Source organism: Myotis myotis, unplaced genomic scaffold (assembly GCF_014108235.1).
Source record: "Myotis myotis isolate mMyoMyo1 unplaced genomic scaffold, mMyoMyo1.p scaffold_m19_p_1, whole genome shotgun sequence".
In the NCBI taxonomy this organism is placed as follows: Eukaryota; Metazoa; Chordata; class Mammalia; order Chiroptera; family Vespertilionidae; genus Myotis; species Myotis myotis.
This window is the reverse complement of record NW_023416313.1, coordinates 136,579,515-136,600,018: the sequence shown is the minus strand read 5'-3', so window position 1 is coordinate 136,600,018 and position 20,504 is coordinate 136,579,515. Positions and strand designations below refer to the sequence as shown.

Sequence of the window (20,504 nt, the reverse complement as noted above, 5' to 3'; positions counted from 1 at the left end):
TTTCAAAAAACCAGAAAGTCATTTCAAAAAGTCTAACTTGGTGGCCCCACATAGAGGAAGATCAAACTTTCCACACCAACACAGCAAGTCTGCCCCCATAGGCTTGTGCTAAAGCTGCAGGAGTATTTGTACTCAGCCTTTGGTGAAAGCTCAACCCAAGGGGAAGTCCACCTGGTTGAGGAGTTTAGCTGCAGCTTGGCACCCAATGAAATCTGCTACCAGGGGATTTCCCTTAGCAATGGAATCAGAAGGGGTTTTGTCTTTCTGAAAGATTTCACAGAGGAATTCATTTGCCTATGTGGAAAAATCTCAAATTCTAATATACAATCTCTGATCTTTTAAAGTTTTTGAGGTCTGGATTTCTCATTTATTTATAAATCTCTTCAAATAAAAAAACAAACTTAATAGAAAACCCAAATAGTGAGAATGCATATTCAGTGAATGATCTGAGTACTTCATGCTAGGCACTGTTTGGCATTGAGACATACTGGGGAGCAAAACACATCTAATTCTAGCTTTCAGTTTATGTTTCAATTGAAAATGAGGTTGATTCCTTCCAGTATTAAAGTGTATAGCCCTAACTGGTTTGGCTCAGTGGATAGAGCATTGGCCTGCAGACTTAAGGGTCCCAGGTTTGATTCTGGTCAAGGGCATGTACCTTGGTTGCGGGCACATCCCCAGTAGGAGTGTGCAGGAGGCAGCTGATCAATATTTCTCTCTCATCGATGTTTCTCTCTATCCCTTCCCTTCCTCTCTGTAAGAAATCAATAAAATATATATTTTTTAAAAAGTGTATGTAGCATCCAAAAATCCTATGTGTCTTTCAGGGCCCAGCTTAAATACAACTTCAAGAAGGAATCAGGATTTGTTTAATGTGAGAAATAATTCTTACAGCCTGCAGTGTGTGTAGTTTAAAATATCCCCAAACTTCCCTAGCCAGTGTGACTCAGTTGGTTGAGCGTCCTCCCATGTACCAACAGGAAAACTATAGGAATTACAGTACACGAAGCTCACTCAGAGTCTGAGGGAAAAAATACTCAAAAGGTCAGGAGGAGCCCTAGCCAGTTTGGCTCAGTGGATAGAGTGTCAGCCTGCAACTGAAGGGTCCCGGGTTCAATTCCAGTTAAGGGCATAGGCTTGGGTTGCGGGCTCAGTCCCCAGTAAAGGGCATGCAGGAGGCAGTTGATCAATGATTCTCTCTCATCATTGATGTTTCTCTCTCTCTCTCTCTCTCTCTCTCTCTCTCTCTCTCTCTCTCTCTCTCTCTCCTCTCCCTTCCTCTCTGAAATATATTAAAAAAAAAAAAAAAAAAAAGGTCAGGAGGGGTTGGTCCTGAGTGAAGAGACCTGAACCAAAGCAAGGGACTTTTATCAGGACACTTGGGAATTAGGCAGAGCTGGAAAGTACCCTGTGTGCCAGAGATGCTGTTTGCACTTAAGTATTTTCTCAATCATGTTTCAGTTTTGAATTTTTTTTTTCAGGTTAATAAAATAGAGGTTTATTTATTTATTTAAAAAAAACACTCTTGAGAAACTGGAGGTTCCTCAAGAAACTGCTTAAGAAGTTCTTACAAATTTTTCATTTAAATGGAAAGTGAATTTAAGAGGAAATACATTAAAGAGGTAAGAATACACCCTTAAGAATGTACTTAGGCCGAAACCGGTTTGGCTCAGTGGATAGAGCGTCGGCCTGCGGACTGAAAGTTCCCAGATTCGGTTCCGGTCAAGGGCATGTACCTTGGTTGCGGGCACATCCCCAGTGGGAGATGTGCAGGAGGCAGCTGATCGATGTTTCTCTCTCATCGATGTTTCCAACTCTCTATCTCTCTCCCTTCCTCTCTGTAAAAAATCAATAAAATATATTTAAAAAAAAAAAAAAAGAATGTACTTAGGGCAGGCATTAAAGTGCCAGAAACCTTGGTATATCTGGCCTTCCTGGTGCACAAACTAGGGGGGAGGGGCGCACAAGCCTAACATCATATTTTTCATTTTGTATTCAGAAGAAACTTTTTCTTGCCCGCAACCAAGGTACATGCCCTTGACCGGAATCGAACCTGGGACCTTTCAGTCCGCAGGCCGACGCTCTATCCACTGAGCCAAACCGGTTTCGGCCAGAAGAAACTTTTTCTATTGCCAGTGGCTACCAGAACCCGCTCTCTTCTGTAACTAAAATTAACGGCTGCAATCCATTTCTCCCCACAGCATGAAGGAAAGTGGGTGGGTAAAGAATAGGTTAGAAAGGGTTGTGGGTTCGAGTCCCAGTGTGGGGCGTGCAGGAGGCAGCCGATTAATGATTCCTTCTCATCATTGATGGTTGTTTTTTTTTTCTCTCTCGCTTCCTCTCTGAAATCAACATATATTTTTTTATTTAAAGAATAGGTTAGAAATGACGCCAGCAATCTAGACGCAGGCTGGTTATACAGGGCCCAAAAATAACGCGAGATTGTGGAATACACGATTCATTTAGGTCACAGTGAATGGCAAATCACTACCCTGGACCCCAGAAAGTTTTTTCGTTCTTGTTACAGTCAATTCATTTTCCAGATGACAGCTCTAAACCACAACCACCGCGTTTCACCGGGCATCCTGAGCCTGCGCAGACCCGACCCCGACGCAAGCGCACGCCGAGCCCCGACGTCCCTTTCCCCACCCCCACCAGGGGCGGGGCTCGGAGCTCCCCCCGCGCGCGAACCGACGCTGGAGTCGTGAGTTCGGCGCGCAAGAGCGGATGAATCCGGCCGATGCACCGGAAGCAGTCGCTGCGACTTCCGGAGGGGCTTGTACGCCTGGTTAGGGAGCTACCGGGCCCAGAGACCGTTCTTGAAGTAGTGGCCGCATCAACATGTCCCGCGGTTCCAGCGCAGGCTTTGACCGCCACATTACCATTTTTTCACCCGAGGGCCGGCTCTACCAAGTAGGTGAGTGAACCAGGTCCGCCTTTGAGCCACTCGAAATGCTCTGTCATGGCGCGGCCCGGAGTTTAGTCCGGGGCTGAAGCATGGCCGGAGTTGGGACGGGAGAAGGGCCTAGGCTGGGTGGACGTCCCGTGGTGGTCTCACCCCAGACTGGGCAGGGGTCCGCGGCCCGAAGGCCGAAGGCCTCTTGCTGTGGAGGGCGAGCGGCCGCACTGCCTGGACACAGTGAAGAGTAAGGAAGGCAGGACCCAAACGTCTGCCTCCCGACTTCCGGAGGCCTAGGAACTTGTTACACTTTGGCCTAGCCCTGGGTGGACTCGATGTCTGTACTTCTCCCAATTAAAACGTTCCCGCTCCGTTTTCCTTTGTCTGCAGCATGCACTTCCTTGTCCTGAGGTAGATGTTTCCACACAGGCTTTCAGGGCCTCCTATGTGCCAGATCCTGCTAGTCTTAAGGGATACAAAGATGCCACAGCCTCTCTTATATTGAACTTAAAGGGAGTGCCAGATAACGTAAACAAACGGAGACAAGGAAAAAATACCAACTTACTGGTATTTGCAGAGTTCAGGACATCTTTGGAAAGCTGGTAGGTAGAAAGAATGATTGTCAGTTGTAGAGCTGCTGGTGAAACATCCCCTTTTAAGCCGCATCTGTTTGACTGCTGTAGTTTACAAGCTGGCTCTGAATTGTAACAACTCTAGTGGGAATGAACACTATACTCGTTATCAGTTGTTCAGTATTACAGTGTATTTTATTGGCTCTAAATGGTGTCAGCGTTTAGGTTATGATTCTAATTCGGATCCTTAATCTCTTGACATAGAGAATTTAATATCAAGAGATCCTGATTTACACGTGGCCCAGAATGGTTTTATTTTTGAGTGAGTTTAGCACCTCAGTGCCTTGGCAAGGACAGTAATACAACCTGTGTTTGGAAAGCATAAGGAAAGAGTTGGCTTGGCCTATAAATGAGGTTCTCTTCATCTGTACATTTTAGAAATAAAGTTAATTTGGAATGAAACCAGTCCACTATATGGCTACATAATATAATGTAGCAAGAAAACATCATCATATTGGGTAATTCAGTAACCCTTTTAACTCATCCACAATTGAAAAATATGATCAATATTTTGATCAGTAATGACCAATATCTAGACAGAAATATGATCAATAATATCTAGTAGAATGATTTTAAACTCTGCCTTGTAAAATAACACGCTCCCATTGCTGTTCAGGGCACTAATTAGACATCGCCAGGAAAAGGAAAGTGAAAGAATAGTTAGTATGAGCAAGCAGTATTGTGGTGAAGAGCTCAGGCCCTGGAGCCGTAACCTGGGTTCAGATACCTGCTCTGCTCCATACTAGCCATCCAAATGATACAACTTTAGTCTAGTTTCTCTTTGCAAAATTGGGCTGATAATTCCTTGTGGTTGTTTTGAGGATTAAATAAGGTGATGTATGTAGAGTAATTGTACAGTATTAAGTGCTCAGTAAGGATTATTAGATGCCTGTTTTTCTCTTTTGGTGTATTAGATTAGTTGCTCTGTAGACCTGGAATATATCCTTTTTTATAGTCCATGCATGCTTAGTTCTCTAGTGAAATAAATGTACATTATCTTAATATCATAAATGATGTTTATTAGTGTATAAACTTTAGAACCTGCCTAAGATAAAGTATATAGAAATTTTAGAATGCAAACTTTAACATTGGTAGTGGGAAAATAATATAACAAAAGTGGGAAAATGACAAGGGAAGGAAAGATTAATGGAAAAGTGAGTATGACATGGCCCAGTGGTTGGGCATCGGCCTATGAACCATAATTATAAACAAACTGTTGACAGTGTTTGCTTCCAGGGAGTAGGAAGAAAAATTTTTTTAAAAATTGATTTTAGAGAGAGGAATATCAATGTGAGAGAGAAACATCAATTGGTTGCCTTCTGCACACACTTTGACGGAATTGAACCTGCCACCTTTTGGTGTACGGACGACACTCTAACCATCTGAGCCACACTGGCCGGGGCAGGGAGAAAGATTTTTTTTTTAATTGACTTCAGAGAGGAAGGGAGAGGGGGAGAGAGGAAACAACAATGATGAGAGAGAATCATTGATCTGCTGCCTCCTACACGCCCTGTAGTGGGGATCGAGTCCACAACCCAGGCATGTGCCCTTGACAAGAATCCAACCCTGCACCCTTCAGTCTGCAGGCCAATGCTCTATCCACTGAGCTAAACCAGCTGGTGCAAGAAAGATTTTTGATTGTCATTTGTACCCTATGTAACTATGGAAAATTTTCTCTTGACATATGTATTCAAGGTGTGTGCATGCGCGTGCCCGTGCGTGTGTGTGTAGAAATTCTGTAGAGCTATATACAGAGCACCTACCTTTGAAATCTAATTTTAGGAATTCCCCAAGTTATCATTGGGCCACTAAGGCCCAGGTGGAGCAAATAAGCCTGGCTGTTTTCAAAGCCCCCTTCTGTTTGCTGATCTTTTGCTGCATAGGTCTGGCAAGAGAGGAGAGGAGAGGAGCAGTCACTTGAATTTGCTGCCAGGTGGATGTGAGCACTGCCTGGATGCTTCTAAGGAGCACAGTGATAAAGGACAGGAAAGAAATGGACTGGTAGAGATAGACTAAAGAGATTGAAACCAGGATTCCTGGGTTCGAGTCCTTGCTCCACACCAACTTTGAGAACTTTCTTCATATGTAAAATAGAGATAATAATTTCACCTACCTTATGGGGCTGTAAGGATTTAATGAGTTAATAGATGTAAAGTACTTATATCAGTGTCTGTCACATAGGAAGTGCTCAATAATTGTTTCTGGGAAGGATGCTGTCAGGAAGAAATAAGTGACAAAAATGGAATCAGGAGTTTACAAATAAATGGACTCAGAAGCACTAATTGTTTGTTTGCCTCTTTTGCTGTTAAAAAAAATACTCTTGTTTTAAAATAGTGTTTCTCAACCCAGACTTCTCATGCCTTCCTTGAATCTGATTTGAAGTTTAATGTCAGTGTGTACATATGCATATATGTATGCATACATAAATACATACCTATTATAACTACATACAAAAAAGTAACGAGATCAAACACTGCTATATTTTGAAACTTCATATTCCCCTTCCCACCAGTGCCAAGATTTTTAGTGACTCCATCTGCTTGTAGGTCACTGTTTGAAAGTGTCATGTTTGGAGGCACTTGAAACACACTTCGTATTTAAGTTACAAGGTTAGAGAAAGACAGAATGAACAACTTCCAAAAACCTTAACAGAAAGTTTCTAGTCATGTGGCATTGAAATTGAACATGGACATGGCCTGCAGAGTATCAACCTACCTCTTGCCCCAGAACAATTCTTTTAATAACCAAATTTCATAGAATGTATGGATCTTTCAATTCATTTTTTCACCAGCCCGTGTTTATATAGAGGAGGGGATGGTATTATTTGTTTCCCAAAACTCAGTACAACACTTTAAACAAAATTATGAGAAAAATCTTGAGGTGCATTCCTATAATTGGCAGAACTTCAAAATCACCTGTAGATGCTGATGAGCATCCATAAAGGGATGTGCATCTCCGCTATTGGTAGCATCCTACTGTGAGCCATTGTCTAGCATTGTGTGCTTGTCCTGAACACTTAGTCAGAGTGCCTTTTATATCTAGTTCCTGTTTTCCCCCAGTATTACACAAAAAATAAGTCCCAGAAATGTTGGGAAAGTGTTGGGGAAATTTGTAGGGAAGGAAGCAGAGTAAGAGATTACTGTGGAAGGAGGTCTCTATACAGAACAATTCATTAACCATTTTGTTAGTGATCAAGGAAGCATTCTAACTTTATGGTTTGCTGTTAGGTCGGTTTTGATCATTTTTTTACCTATAAGATGACTGTTTCGTGTGGTTCAACCAAATATTTACATATAGGTACATACTTTACTATTATTTAAGTTACAATCTAAACAAATGGGGACTCAACGGTTGAGTGTAATTCATTATAATTTATCCCATTTAAAAAATGGGAAATGGACCCAGCCAGTGTGGCTCAATGGTTGAGCGTTGGCCCATGAACCAGCAAGTCATGGTTCCATTCATGGTCAGGGCATATGTCCAGCTTGCTGGTTCAACCCCCTGTAGGGGGCATGCAGGAGGCAGCCGTTGGATGTTTCTATCCCACTCCTCTCTAAAATCAATAAAATATATTTTTTTAAATGGGAAATGGGCTATTAGTTATCATTTTCTTGTATAGTCTTGGGCATTCAAGAACAGATTACTAAGATTACCGTAAAAGTGTTTGCTAGTTTTGCAAGTTTCTGAAATTTTGTCCAAATAAAATAAAATCTTTAATGATGTAAATAAAGTGTATAATTACTATTTCCAGCATTTGAATTCTGGCCTTAAAAAATAATTACGCCTTTTCAATGCTGCCCATAAACCATTCTGTTTTTTTCTTAAGTAGCCTTCCTTCTCACCTCTGCTATGGGCAAGGGGGTGGGGGGCAGTATTATTTGTTTCTTGAGAAGATATTCTTTGGTTATTAAGTTATCTCTAGGTCCTTTACCTGGCATTTTCTATTTTTCTGGAAATTATTACAAAATACATATTTTATGTTAGTAGCATAATGGGGATTCAAGTGTACAAAATTTTATTGGAATTTATAACATGGTGAGTACTAAAATAACAGTATAAAGTAAGGCACTGAAGGAAGTGACACTTCCAGGGAGAGCCAGGAAAGGTTCCTCGGAGAAGATGAATTGATTTAGATGGAGATTAGATAAGGAGCTTTTGGGGGACCAGTGCATAGGTCAGTGTGACTGGAGCATAGACAGTGATAACTGGAAAAATAGATTGTAGCAAAATTTTAGAGAGATTTGGGTGCCATGCTAGGGTTTAGTCTTTGTCCCATGGGTTTTGGACATAGATAGCAAAAGTCATTATTAAGGATTATTAAGTCAGAATGCAGGAGGGTTGAGTTTAGAATTAGAATTACCGTAGAAAGGGGCTGATGGCAGGAAGATCAGAAACTTGTTAACTAAACCATATAAATCTTAATGAGGTATTGAGAAAGAAAGGATAAAGAGGAGACTCTGAGTAGATATAAAAGTGGACATCTGAGAGAGAATGGGTGAAGAATCAAGGATGGTACCCAGGTTTGTAGCTTGGAAAACTGAGTGGTTAGTAATACCATTGAGATAAGGACTATAAGAAAAGTAGCAGATTTGCAGAGAGAGGAGTTTATTGTCTTACATGCCTGTGGGTGAAATAGGCATGAGATTTGCAAGTATAGGTTCAGAGGTAAAAATGACAATAGTGATAAGATAAAATCACCCAGGTATAGGGAGAAATGACAGAATTCTGGGAAATAACAATTTAAGGAGCTGGCTGAAGAGGTGGAAGCAGTGAAAGATGTGAAGGGAAGTTCAGAGAAGTAGGAGTGATATTCTTTAAGAACTTCAAAAATCAGTTCCTCAGTTGCATTAGCCACATTTCAGGTACTCAGTAGCCATATGTAGCTAATGGCTATTATATTGGACAATGCAAATATAGAACATTGTCATCACAGAAGATTATTTTGGTTAGCACTAGCCTATATAGAGAGGGAGGGAGGAAGAAGACCACTTTAATGAATTCTGGCAAATTCACAAGTGCATTCTCTACTGAACATTTTTTAAATAATTTTTTTTTTGTGGGACAAGATTTTATTCTGTGGTGGAGGGTTGCTTTATCTTTTGTGGCTTTTATATTTTGTATGTAAGCAGACCAGATAAATAATACAAATGAGTGCAACATGCTAGGTGAGATATGACAAGGATTGGTGGGAATTTGAAAACTGCAAAATATGTGCCAGCCCTAGATGATTTTGCTATGTGCGAATGAGGGGCAGGTGTTAACAGATTTTTTTCCCCTAAGAAAAACTAAATCCTAATTTTATTTTATCTGACTTTTAGTTAATTTGAATCATTCTAGAAAACCATGCATTCCAAGCCAACTTCAGTAAGTTGGCTTTTGCTTAGTATCTTCTGGTTGCAAATTTAATTTTAAAGTTTCTTGGTTCCTGCTTTCTTTGACCCTCCAGTCTGGATGTGGAAGGTAGAAATACACATTTTCAAATGCTAAACTTAGTGGTGAAATAGGAAATTCTATCGGAATCCAGAGAAAGTGTTCATGGGAAATGGCAGGGGCTTAAAGGGGAAGGGCAAGCTTTGGCTAGGTGGACATAAGAGTGAGAAGGCAATCCAGGCTAGGCATAAAGAAACAAAGACATGAGTGTGGGAAGAATCAGGATCTATAAACATAAAGGGTAATGTAAGAAGAGAGTTGGTAAGTATGACAAACTAATAGCTCTCTGTGGCCATAGATGGAATGTTTTTTAGGCCAAAATTGTGTTCTGAACAATTGGGTAATAAAAGCAAACAATAGACAGTTAGGCAATATTAAGGATAGTGACCTAGATATAAGAATCATCTGTATTGAAGTGATTGTTCCTTACCTCTGTAATATCTATAGTGATAATCCCTCCTTTAGTCCTGATACTGATGATTTGTGTTCTCACTTCCTTGATTATTCTAGCTAGAGATTTATATTGGTTTCCTCTGGCTGTTGTAACAAATTTCCACAAACTTGGTGGCTTAAACAACAGAAATGTATTTTCTGACAGTTCTGGAAACCAGAAGTCCAAAATTAGTATCACTGGATCAAAATCAAAGTGTCATGCAGGGCTGTGCTCTCTCTGGAGGCTTTTAGGGAGAATGTATTCTTCACTTCGTCCACTTCTAGAGGCTCCCAGCATTCTTTGGCTTATGGCTTTATCACTTCAATCTCATAGACCAGCATCATTGTCAAATCTTAATCTGCTGCCTCTTCACATCACCTTTTCATTCTCTGTGTGTATAATCTCCCTCTGGTTCTCTCATATATGTGATATGATTGCATTTTGAACCCATCAGGATAACCTTACCCTCTCAAGGTCCTTGAGTTAATCACATCTGCAAAGATCCTTTTTTTTAAGCCATAAAAGGTAATATTCATAGGTTCTAGGGATTAGGACATGGATATCACTTAGGGACCATTTTTTAGCATACCAAAGCGTTTATAATTTTGTTGGTTTGTTTGTGTAGTTTATCCATTCTGGCAATTTCTACTTTTTATTGGAGTATTTTGTCCATTAACATTTAATGCAGTTGTTGACGTGATTAAAGTTTACTTATTATTTATTATTTATTTCATTTTATTATTTGTTTTCTGACGTTCTCTTTTGTCTATTTCTTTGATTTCTGGTCTTTACTGTTTCTTTTTTTTTCTAATCTGGGTTTACCTTTGCCCTTTTCTAGTTTCTTACCGTGGAAACTTAAGTCTTTGATTTTAAACCTTTTCATATAAACAATTAAAACTATTGTATTAGTTTTCTATGCTGCATAAAAATTACCACAAACTGCCCTACCTGGTTTGGCTCAGTGGATGGAGCGTCAGCCTGCGGACTGAAGGGTCCTAGGTTTGGTTCCGGTCAAGGGCATGTACCTTGGTTGCAGGCACATCCCCTGTAGTGGGTGTGCAGGAGGCAGCTGATCAATGTTTCTCTCTCATTGATGTTTCTAACTCTCTATCCCTATCTCTTCCTCTCTGTAAAAATCAATAAAATATATTTTTATTTTTTTAAATTAGCATATTTTTTATTGATTGAGATATTACATATGTGTCCTTATCCCCCGCTCATGCCCTCATCCCCCTGTTGTCCGTGTCCATTGGTTAGGCCTATATGCTTGCTTATAAGTCCTTTGGTTGATCTCTTCCCCTTACCCCCACCTTCCCCTACCTTCCCTCCAAGGCCCGACAGTCCAATCAATGCCTCTCCGTCTCTGGATCAGTCTTGGTTCATCAGTTTATGTTGTTCATTATATTCCACAAATGAGTGAGATCATGTGGTATTTATCCTTCTCTGACTGGCTTATTTCACTTAGCATAATGCTCTCCAGTTCCATCCATGCTGTGGCAAATGGTAAGAGTTCCTTCTTTTTTACAGCAGCATAGTATTCCATTGTGTAGATGTACCACAGTTTTCTACTCCACTCATCTGTTGATGGGCACTTAGGCTGTTTCCAAATCTTAGCTACGGTAAATTGTGCTGCTATGAACATAGGGATGCATATATCCTTTCTGATTGGTGTTTCTAGTTTCTTGGGATATATTCCTAGAAGTGGGATCACTGGGTCAAATGGGAGTTCCATTTTTAACTTTTTGAGGAAACTCCATACTGTCTTCCATAGTGGCTGCACAAGTCTGCATTCCCACCAGCAGTGCAGGAGGGTTCCTTTTTCTCCGCATCCTCTCCAGCACTTGTTGTTTGTTGATTTGTTGATGATAGCCATTCTGACAGGTGTGAGATGATACCGCATTGTTGTTTTGATTTGCATCTCTCGGATGATTAGTGACTTTGAGCATGTTTTCATATGTCTATTGGCTTTCTGAATGTCCTCTTTTGAAAAGTGTCTATTTAGGTCCTTTGCCCTTTTTTGATTGGATTGTTTATCTTCCGTTTGTTAAGTTATAAGAGTTCCCTGTAAATGTTGTAGATTAAACCCTTATCAGAGATAACATTGGCAAATATGTTCTCCCATGCAGTGGGGGTTCTTGTTTTGTTGATGGTTTCTTTTGCTGTACAAAAGCTTTTTATTTTGATGTAGTCCCATTTGTTTATTTTCTCTTTAGTTTCCAATGCCCTAAGGGCTGTATCAGTGAAGAAATTGCTTCGGCATATGTCTGAGATTTTGTTGCCTTTGGATTCCTCTAGTATTTTTATGGTTTCCTGTATTACATTTAAGTCCTTTATCCATTTTGAGTTTATTTTTGTGTAAGGTATAAGTTGGTGGTCTAGTTTCATTTTTTTGCATGTATCTGTCCAATTTTCCCAACACCATTTATTAAAGAGACTGTCTTGATTCCATTGTATGTTCTTGCCTCCTTTGTCAAATATTAATTGAGTATATTGGTTCAGGTCAATTTTGGGGTTCTCTATTCTATTCCATTGATATATATGTCTGTTCTTGTGCCAGTACCAGGCAGTTTTGAGAACAGTGGCTCTGTAATACAGTTTGATATCTGGTATTGAGATCCCTCCTACTTTGTTCTTCTTTCTCAGGATCACTGCAGCTATTCAGGGTCTTTTTTTATTTGAATTTTTGGAATTTTGGAGGTGAATTTTTGGAGAGTTTGTTCTAGGTCTGTGAAATATGCCGTTGGTATTTTAATGGGTAGTACGTTGAATTTATAGATTGCTTTGGGTAGTATGGACATTTTAATGATGTTGATTCTACCAAACCATGAACATGGTATGTTCTTCCATCTGTTTATGTCTTCTATCTCTTTTTTCAACGTCCTGTAGTTTTCAGCATATAGGTCTTTTACCTCTTTAGTTAAGTTTATTCCTAGGTATCTCGATTTTTTTGTGTGCAGTGGTAAATGGGATTGCTTTTTTAGTCTCACTTTCTGTAAGTTCACTATTGGTGTAAAGAAATGCCATAGATTTTTTGGCATTAATTTTGTATCCTGCTACATTGCCGAATTCATTTATTAATTCTAGTAATTTTTTGATGGAGTCTTTAGGGTTTTCTATGTATAGTATCATGTCATCTGCGAATAGGGACAATTTTACTTCTTTACCAATTTGGATACCTTTTATTTCTTCTTCTTGTCTGATTGCATTGGCTAGCACTTCCAGTACTATGTTGAATAGGACATATTCAACATAGGGTTGAAAGGGGACATCCCTGTCTTGTTCCTGTTCTTAAGGGAAATGGTTTTAGTTTTTGCCCATTGAGTATGATGTTGCCTGTAGGTTTTTCATATAAGGCTCTTATTATGTTGAGGTATGATCCTTCTATTCCCACTTTGCTGAGCATTTTTATCAGAAAAGGGTGTTGGACTTTGTCAACTGCCTTTTCTGCATCAATTGATATGATTATGTGATTTTTGTCTCAATTTGTTTATATGGTGTATCATGTTTATTGATTTGCAGGTATTGTACCAGCCTTGCATCCCTGGAATAAATCCCACTTGGTCATGGTGTATGATCTTTCTAATGTAATGCTGGATCCGGCTTGCTAAAATTTTGTTGAGGATTTTAGCATCTATGTTCATCAGGGATATTGGCCTGTAATTCTCTTTTTTTGTGGTGTCTTTATATGGTTTTGGGATTAGGGTAATGCTGGCTTCATAGAAAGAGCTTGGAAGTGTGCTTTCCTCTTCAATTTTTTGGAATAGTCTGAGAAGGATTGGTTTTAGTTCTTTGAATGTTTGGTTAAACTCCCCTGTGAAGCCATCTGGTCCAGGGCTTTTGTTTGCTGGAAGCATTTTGATTACTGTTTCAATTTCATCAGTAGTTATCGGCCTATTCAGGTTTTTTGATTCTTCCTGGTTGAGTTTTGGAAGCTTGTATTTTTCTAGGAATGTGTCTGTTTCATCGAGGTTGTCCAGTTTGTTGGAGTAGAGGTGTTCGTAGTATTTTTTTTACAGTCCTTTGTATATCAGTGGGATCAGTTGTTACTTCACCTCTTTCATTTCTGATTTTGTTTATTTGGGTTCTCTCTCTTTGTTTCTTGGTGAGTCTGGCGAGAGGTTCATCAATCTTGTTTATCCTTTCAAAGAACCAGCTTTTGGTTTATTGATCTTTTGTATTGTTTTTTTTTTTGGTCTCTATGTCATTTATTTCTGCTCTGATCTTTATTATCTCCTTCCTTCTGGCTACTGTGGGCTTTTTTTGTTGCTCTCTTTCTAATTCTTTAAGTTGCGGGGTCAGGTAATTTATTGCCATTTTTTCTTGTTTTTTGAGGTAGACCTGTAGAGCTATGAACTTCCCCTCGCAAGACAGCTTTCACTGTGTCACATAGATTTTGGATTGTTGTCATTGGAGTGTTTTCATTGTCATTTGTTTCCAGGATGCTTTTTATTTCTTCTTTGATCTCTTTGGTAACCCAATCATTGTTTAATAGCATGCTATTTAGCCTCCAAGTGTTTTATTTTTTTTCATTGTTTTTATTGTAGTTGATTTCTAGTTTTATGCCACTGTGATCTGAGAAGATGCTTGTTATGATTTCTATCCTCTTGAATTTGAAGAGACTTTGCCTATGTCCTAATATGTGGTTTATCTTTGAAAATGTCCCGTGTGCACTGGAGAAGAATGTATATTCTGTTACTTTGGGGTGAAATATTCTGATGTTGTCAATTAAGTCCATCTTAACTAGTGAGTCATTTACGATTGCTGTTTCCTTACTGATTTTTTGTTTAGAGGATTTATCTAGTGATGTCAGTGGGGTATTAAAGTCCCCTACTATGACCGTATTACTATCAATCTCTCCCTTGATATCTTCCAGAAGTTGTTTTATGTATTTGGGTGCTCCTGTATTGGGTGCATATATATTTACAAGAGTTATATCTTCTTGTTGGATTGCTCCCTTTAGTATTATGTAGTGGCCTTCCTTATCTCTTGTTATGGCCTTTACTTTGACATCTATTTTGTCAGATATAAGTATCACAACCCCAGCTTTTTTCTCATTTCCATTTGCCTGAAAAAATTTTTTCCATCCCTTCACTATCAGTCTGTGTGAATCCTTTGTTCTCAGGTGGGTGTCTTGTAGACAGCAGATATATGCGTCATGTTTTCTTATCCATTCAGCTACCCTATGTCTTTTGATTGGGGCATTTAATCCATTTACGTTTAATGTTATTATTGGTAAGTACTTGTTTGTCATCATTTTTATTCTTAATATTTGTGTTTCTTCTTGCCTTTCCATTTCTTCTTTTTACAGGATTCCCTTTAGCATTTCTTGCATTGCTGGCTTGGTGGTAATAAACTCTCTTAGTCCTTTTTTGTCTGTGAAGCTCCTGATTCCACCTTCAATTTTGAATGATAGCCTTGCTGGGTATAGTATTCTGGGATTCGGTCCCTTGGTTTGCATCACTTTGTATATTTCATTCCATTCCCTTCTAGCTTGGTGTGTTTCTGTTGAGAGATCCGTTGATATTCTAATGGGAGATCCCTTGTATGTAACTCTCTGACTCTCTCTGGCAGCTTTTAAGATTCGTACTTTGTTGTCAATGTTTGCCAATTTAATTATGATGTAACTTGGTGTTGGTCTTTTTGGGTTCATCTTGTTTGGGACTGTCTGTGCTTCTTGGATTTGCATGGTTCTTTTCTTGCCAATATCGGGGAAATTTTCTGTCATTATTTCTCCGAACAGGTTTTGTATTCCTTGCTTCTCTTCCTCTCCTTCTGGTACCCCTATTATGCAGATGTTGTTTCGTTTTTGTGTTGTCCCAAAGCTCCCTTAGGCTCTCCCCTTGCTTTTTAATTTTTCTTTCCAGTTGCTGCTGTGTTTGTGTGTTTTTTCCTACCTTGTCTTCTAGCTCGCTGATGCAGTCCTCAGCCTCTTCTAGTCTACTGTTCAAGCCTTCCAATGTGTTCTTTCTTGCAGCTATGTCGTTCTTCATTTCCTCTTGATTCCTTTTCATATTGGTGACATTCTCATTCAGCTCCTTATAATTCTCATTGAGTTGTGTGTATTTGTCATTGAGTTGCATGTATTTGTCACCCAGCCGTTTGAGCATTCTTATAACCATTACTGTGAATTCTGTCTCTGAGAAGTTACTTGCCTCGGTTTCATTTAACTCCCTCTCTAGTGATTCCTCTTTTTCTTTCCTTTGAGGGTTGCTTTTTTGTCTCCCCATGTTTTGCTCTAATGTTTTAATTGTTTCTGTGTCCTAGATCTGACTGTTTTGCTACCCCAGTTCTTTTGAGGAGGGTGCTGCTTTTGTGATCTCTCGGATCTCCTGAGTTTCGTAATCTAGTGTAGCTCCCTACTTGAGTTGTTTGGGTTTTCTTGATGTAGGCCTGCGAGCTGGTAAGGTGCAACCGCGGTGTCCAGATGTCAGCAGCTGGGGAGGGATATGTTCCAATTTTTGCTGCCTTGGGTCCTTGGCTAAAATCGCCCGTGCCCAGCAGGGGCTCTTGGAGGTACCCAGGAGCTGTCTGTCAGGGTGGTAGGGCTCAGGCAGCCTGCACACTTGGAAAGGCACAACTGTGGTGTCCAGAGTTCTGTAGCTGTAGAGTGGGAAGACTCAGTTTTTGCTGCTGGGCCTGTGGTTGTATACCCACGCTCCCAGTGGTAGCTCACAGGGGCACCCGCAGTGTGCTTGCCAGTGTGGCACCCTAGAGCACTCTGAAGGGCCCTGTTGAAGCTAAGTGATCGAGGCGTCTGTGGGCAGGTATCCGGGATGAGGATATTCAGAATTTCTGTTGTTGGGATAGTGCACCCTTGTTAGAATAAGAACACGCCTGTGGCCCGGTGGGCTCAGGAGGCCTGAGTACTGGAAAAGCATGACTAGTGTCCAGAGTTTTGCAGCTGTAGAGTGGGAAGACTCAGTTTTTGCTGCTGTGCCTGTGGATGGATACACACGCTCCCAGTGGCAGCTCACAGGGGTACCTGTAGTGCATTTGCGGTGTGGATCTCCAAGGTACGCTGAGGGGCCCTGGGGCTGAAGTTATGTGACAGCATCTATTGGCAGTTATTCAGGAGAGTGAATTCAGAATTTCTGCTGTGAGGCATTGCTCCCCCATTTGCACAATATCACACTCAGTGAGGCTTGCAGTGGCTCCCCAGATCTGCCTATGGGATGGTGGGCTCCAGATGCCTGCCTGCTGGAAACGTGCCCTCTGGCAGTGCGTTTGCGGCGTGTGCGCAGGGCTCTGACACACCCTAAGGGGCCCTGGCGTTGAAATTGTGCGACAGTGTCTATTGGCAGTTATTTAGGAAAAGTGAATTCAGAATTTCTCCTGTGGAGCAGTGCGCCCCTGTCTGTACAATATTGCACCGAGTGGGGTCTCACAGCGACTCCGAGGGGCTGCCTGTGATGGTCTCCAGATGCCTGTCTGCTGGAAACCACAGCTCTGGCGGAATAAAATATATTTTTTTAAAAATTACCACAGACTTAGCAGCTTAAAAAACACACACACTTGTTATCTCACAGTAGGTGCGAGCGCTGGGCGGGACCGCGGTGTGCGAGAGCAAAGAATTTTCAGTACCCACCAGAGGCTTGCCCTGATGACAGCGACTGGTGCCCTGTCTTGGTCTGGTACTCCCGCTCACTGTTCCACCATCCCGCTGCAGCCAACACCCGCCATGTTCTGTGCACACCCCCTGGTGGTCAGCACTCGTCATAGCAAATGGTTGTTCTGCCTTTGGTCTATTTGTGTATTAGGGTAGTGTGTGTGTGTGTGTGTGTGTGTGTGTGTGTGTGTGTATGTATGTGTGTGTACACACACACACACACACACACACTAGTGGCTCAGTGCATGAAATTCGTGCACGTTAAAAGAGAATTAATTAGAGGAAATATTTTAATATTGCTATTTGCATTTTCTCTATAATAGAAGTGTCAGAGATGAAAGAAAATTAGTAAAATGTATATGAAAATCTTCCTCTTATCAGAGTCTGAGGCACACTGTGTGACCCAGAGTCAAGTCCCCGCCCACCCATGTGCACCTTGAAATCATGCGAGACCCAGACCCGGCCAGTCCCACCCCCATTGAGTGAGATCCAGACCCGGCCAGCCCCACCCCCATCAAGCCCCGCCAGGTGGGGGGCACAGCCTCAGGTCCCCCGGCCTGGCGCCAGGGCGGGGGGCATGGCCTGAGGTCCGCCATCAAGCCCCACTGGGAGGAGGGGGTGCAGCCTCAGGTCCCCTGCCATGGAGGGCGTTTCCTCAGCCCAGCCTGCCCCCCTCACAGTCCGGGAGCCCTCAGGGGTGGGAGGCGACCCCTTGGTCGGGAAGACGATGCCCCCATCACACCTTTGCTGCTGCCACTGCCAGCAGCGCAAGCCTTGGCTGGTCCTGGTTACCTGAGCCTCGGGTGGCCCTGAATGGCTGGACAGCCAACATCCGAGGCTTGCCTGAGCCTCAGGCTGTCCCTGGGCAGCTGGGGGGCTGAGTGTGGGTCCAGCCACACTGTGGGCCTGCCTCCCCCCTTCCCTCCCCGGCTGGGCTGAAAGGACTGGGAGACTCCAGCAGGGCTGAGGAGACTGGGCGCCGCCATCTTGTGGCTATAAGCACCGCCAGCTTTGTGATGGTGTGACAGTCAATTTACATTTCCCTCTTTATTAGATAGGATATCATTGCCAAATATGTTCTCCCAGTGGGCTCTCTTGTCATTTTGTTGATGGTTTATTTTGCTGTGCAGAAGCTTTTTATTTTGATGACTCCCATTTGTTTATTTTCTCCTTTGTTTCCTTTGCCTTAGGAGATGTATCAGTAAACATATTGCTATGAGAGATGCCTAAGATTTTGCTGCCTATGGTTTTTTCTAGGATTTTTATGGTGTCATGACTTATATTTAAGTCTTTTATCCATTTTGAGTTTATTCTTGTGTGTGGTGTAAGTTAGTGGTCTAGTTTCATTTTTTTGTATGTATCTGTCCAATTTTCCCAACACCATTTATTGAAGAGACTGTCTTGACTCCATTGTATGCTCTTGCCTCCTTTGTCAAATATTAACACATTGTTTGCGGGTAGTTTTTATCGCACGCTAACAGGTGGCGCGGGCCATTTTTGCTAATTTTTTGCTCAAATGGTAACGTTCAGTAAAATTACGATAACTTTAGTTTACGTATTTATACGTTACCCGCATTCACCGGCTAGTCTATAAAAAACGTATTAATATGTGTCCCGCGCTCTACTACACTGGTAGAACGTATAAATAGTAAAATGTGTAAACACGTTTCCCGCATACAATGTGTTAATTGAGCATAATGGCTTGGGTTGATTTCTGGGTTCTCTGTTCTGTTCCATTGACTTATGTGCCTTTTCTTGTGCCAGCATCAGGTTGTTTTTATTACAGTGGCTTTGTAGTATAACTTGAAATCTGATATTGTGATTCCTCCAACTTTGTTTTTCTTTCTCAAAATTGCTGCAGCTATTCGGGGTCTTTTTTGATTCCATATAAATTTTTGGAGTATTTGTTATAACTCTGTGAAATATGACATTGGTATTTTAATAGGGATTGCATTGAATCTGTAGATTGCCTTGGGTAGTATGGACATTTTAATAATGTTGATTCTACCAATCCATGAATATGGTATATTCTTCCGGTTTTCCAATTTGGATGCCTTTTATTTATTTTTGCCTGATCGCTGTGGCTAGGACATCTAGTAGTATCCTCCTGTATAATAAAAGAGAAACATGTAAATTGACCATCCCTTCACTGTGCTCACCAGCCAATCAGGAGTGAATATGCAAATTAACCCAACAAAGCTGGCGGGTTAATTTGCATACACAGATGCCTGGCGGAGAGCAGAAGCGGGAGAGCTGGCAGCTTGGGGGGATGTGGCTCCTTTGGTCGCTCCCTTGGGGGGCCGTGGCTCCCTTGGTCACTCCCAGCATGGGGAGCACCAGGAATTCTGGGAATAGTAGTTCTGATGGCAGCCCCAGGACCGGAAGCAGAAGCCCAGAGTGCAGGAGCACCAGGAATTGTAGTTCTGGTGGCAGACATATCTCCTAAACCAGTGATGGCGAACCTATGACACGCGTGTCAGAGGTGACACGTGAACTCATTTTTTGGTTGATTTTTCTTTGTTAAATGGCATTTAATATATAAAATAAATATCAAAAATATAAATCTTTGTTTCACTATGGTTGCAAATATCAAATAATTTCTATATGTGACATGGCACCAGAGTTAAGTTAGGGTTTTTCAAAATGCTGACATGCCGAGCTCAAAAGGTTCGTCGTCACTCTCCTAGCACTAGAGCAAAGTGAGCCTGGAGCAAGTTACTGTTGCAGTGGGGGGTGGAGGGAAAGCAAAGGTGAGAGACATAAGTAAGATCAGAGTGTCTAGGAAAAATTAAAGGGAAGATAAATCCTAAAACTTCCAGGAAATCTCCACCAATGAAGCAAACAAAAAATGCCTCTATTATTCTGTGAGCAACCAACCAAACTGGGTTGGGGATCTCAGACAATTCACTCATATGATTGCAAAGACAGACAGAAACTCCCGGATTGGAGAGGGCTCCCAGATTGGGGAGGGTGCAGGTCGGGCTGAGGGACCCACCCCCTGTGCACGAATCTTCATGCACCGGGCCCCTAGTCCTATATAATAAAAGAGAAACATGGTAATTAGCGTACGACCGCTACCCTTCCCATTGGCTAATCAGGGCAATATGCAAATTAACTGCCAGCCAAGATGGCGGCCGGCAGCCAGGCAGCTTAAAGTGAACATGAGGCTTGCTTGCTTCAGTGATGGAGGACTCCAACGTTCCCTGCCGGCCGCTGCAGGCCTCTGAGCTGCAACTCTAAGCAACTATGTTACAAGTATAGAAGCTAAACAAAACCCCAGAAACCTGCTTTAGTTTGTCGGGCTTCAGCCAGCAGGATCGCAACATTGTTTCAAATACAGAAGGTAAACAAAGGCCAGAAACCTGCTTTCAGCAGCGGAGGCCTAAGAGCTGGAGCCAAGCCTCAAAGCTAAAGCTGGCCCAGAATAAAAAAAAAGAAAAAGAAAAAAAGGAGTAGTTGGGAGCTTCAGTCACCCGCCAGCCTGAAAACAGCCCTCAGCCCCTC

At 41.6% G+C, this 20,504-nt stretch overlaps 1 protein-coding gene across 2 annotated transcripts in view; it reads left to right on the top strand.

Annotated features, from left to right (window-relative positions):
* Nucleotides 1-2,711: 2,711 nt before the first annotated feature.
* The window catches only part of PSMA6 (proteasome 20S subunit alpha 6), a 31,610-nt gene continuing 13,817 nt past the window's right edge, over nucleotides 2,712-20,504 (top strand). The window contains exon 1 of one of the 2 annotated variants that reach the window (XM_036353132.1): nucleotides 2,712-2,917. In XM_036353132.1, coding sequence (XP_036209025.1) covers nucleotides 2,842-2,917 — 76 coding nt within the window. In that variant the 5' untranslated portion in view covers nucleotides 2,712-2,841. The remainder of the gene's footprint in view (nucleotides 2,918-20,504) is intronic. The other variant, XM_036353133.1, reaches the window with a different exon arrangement.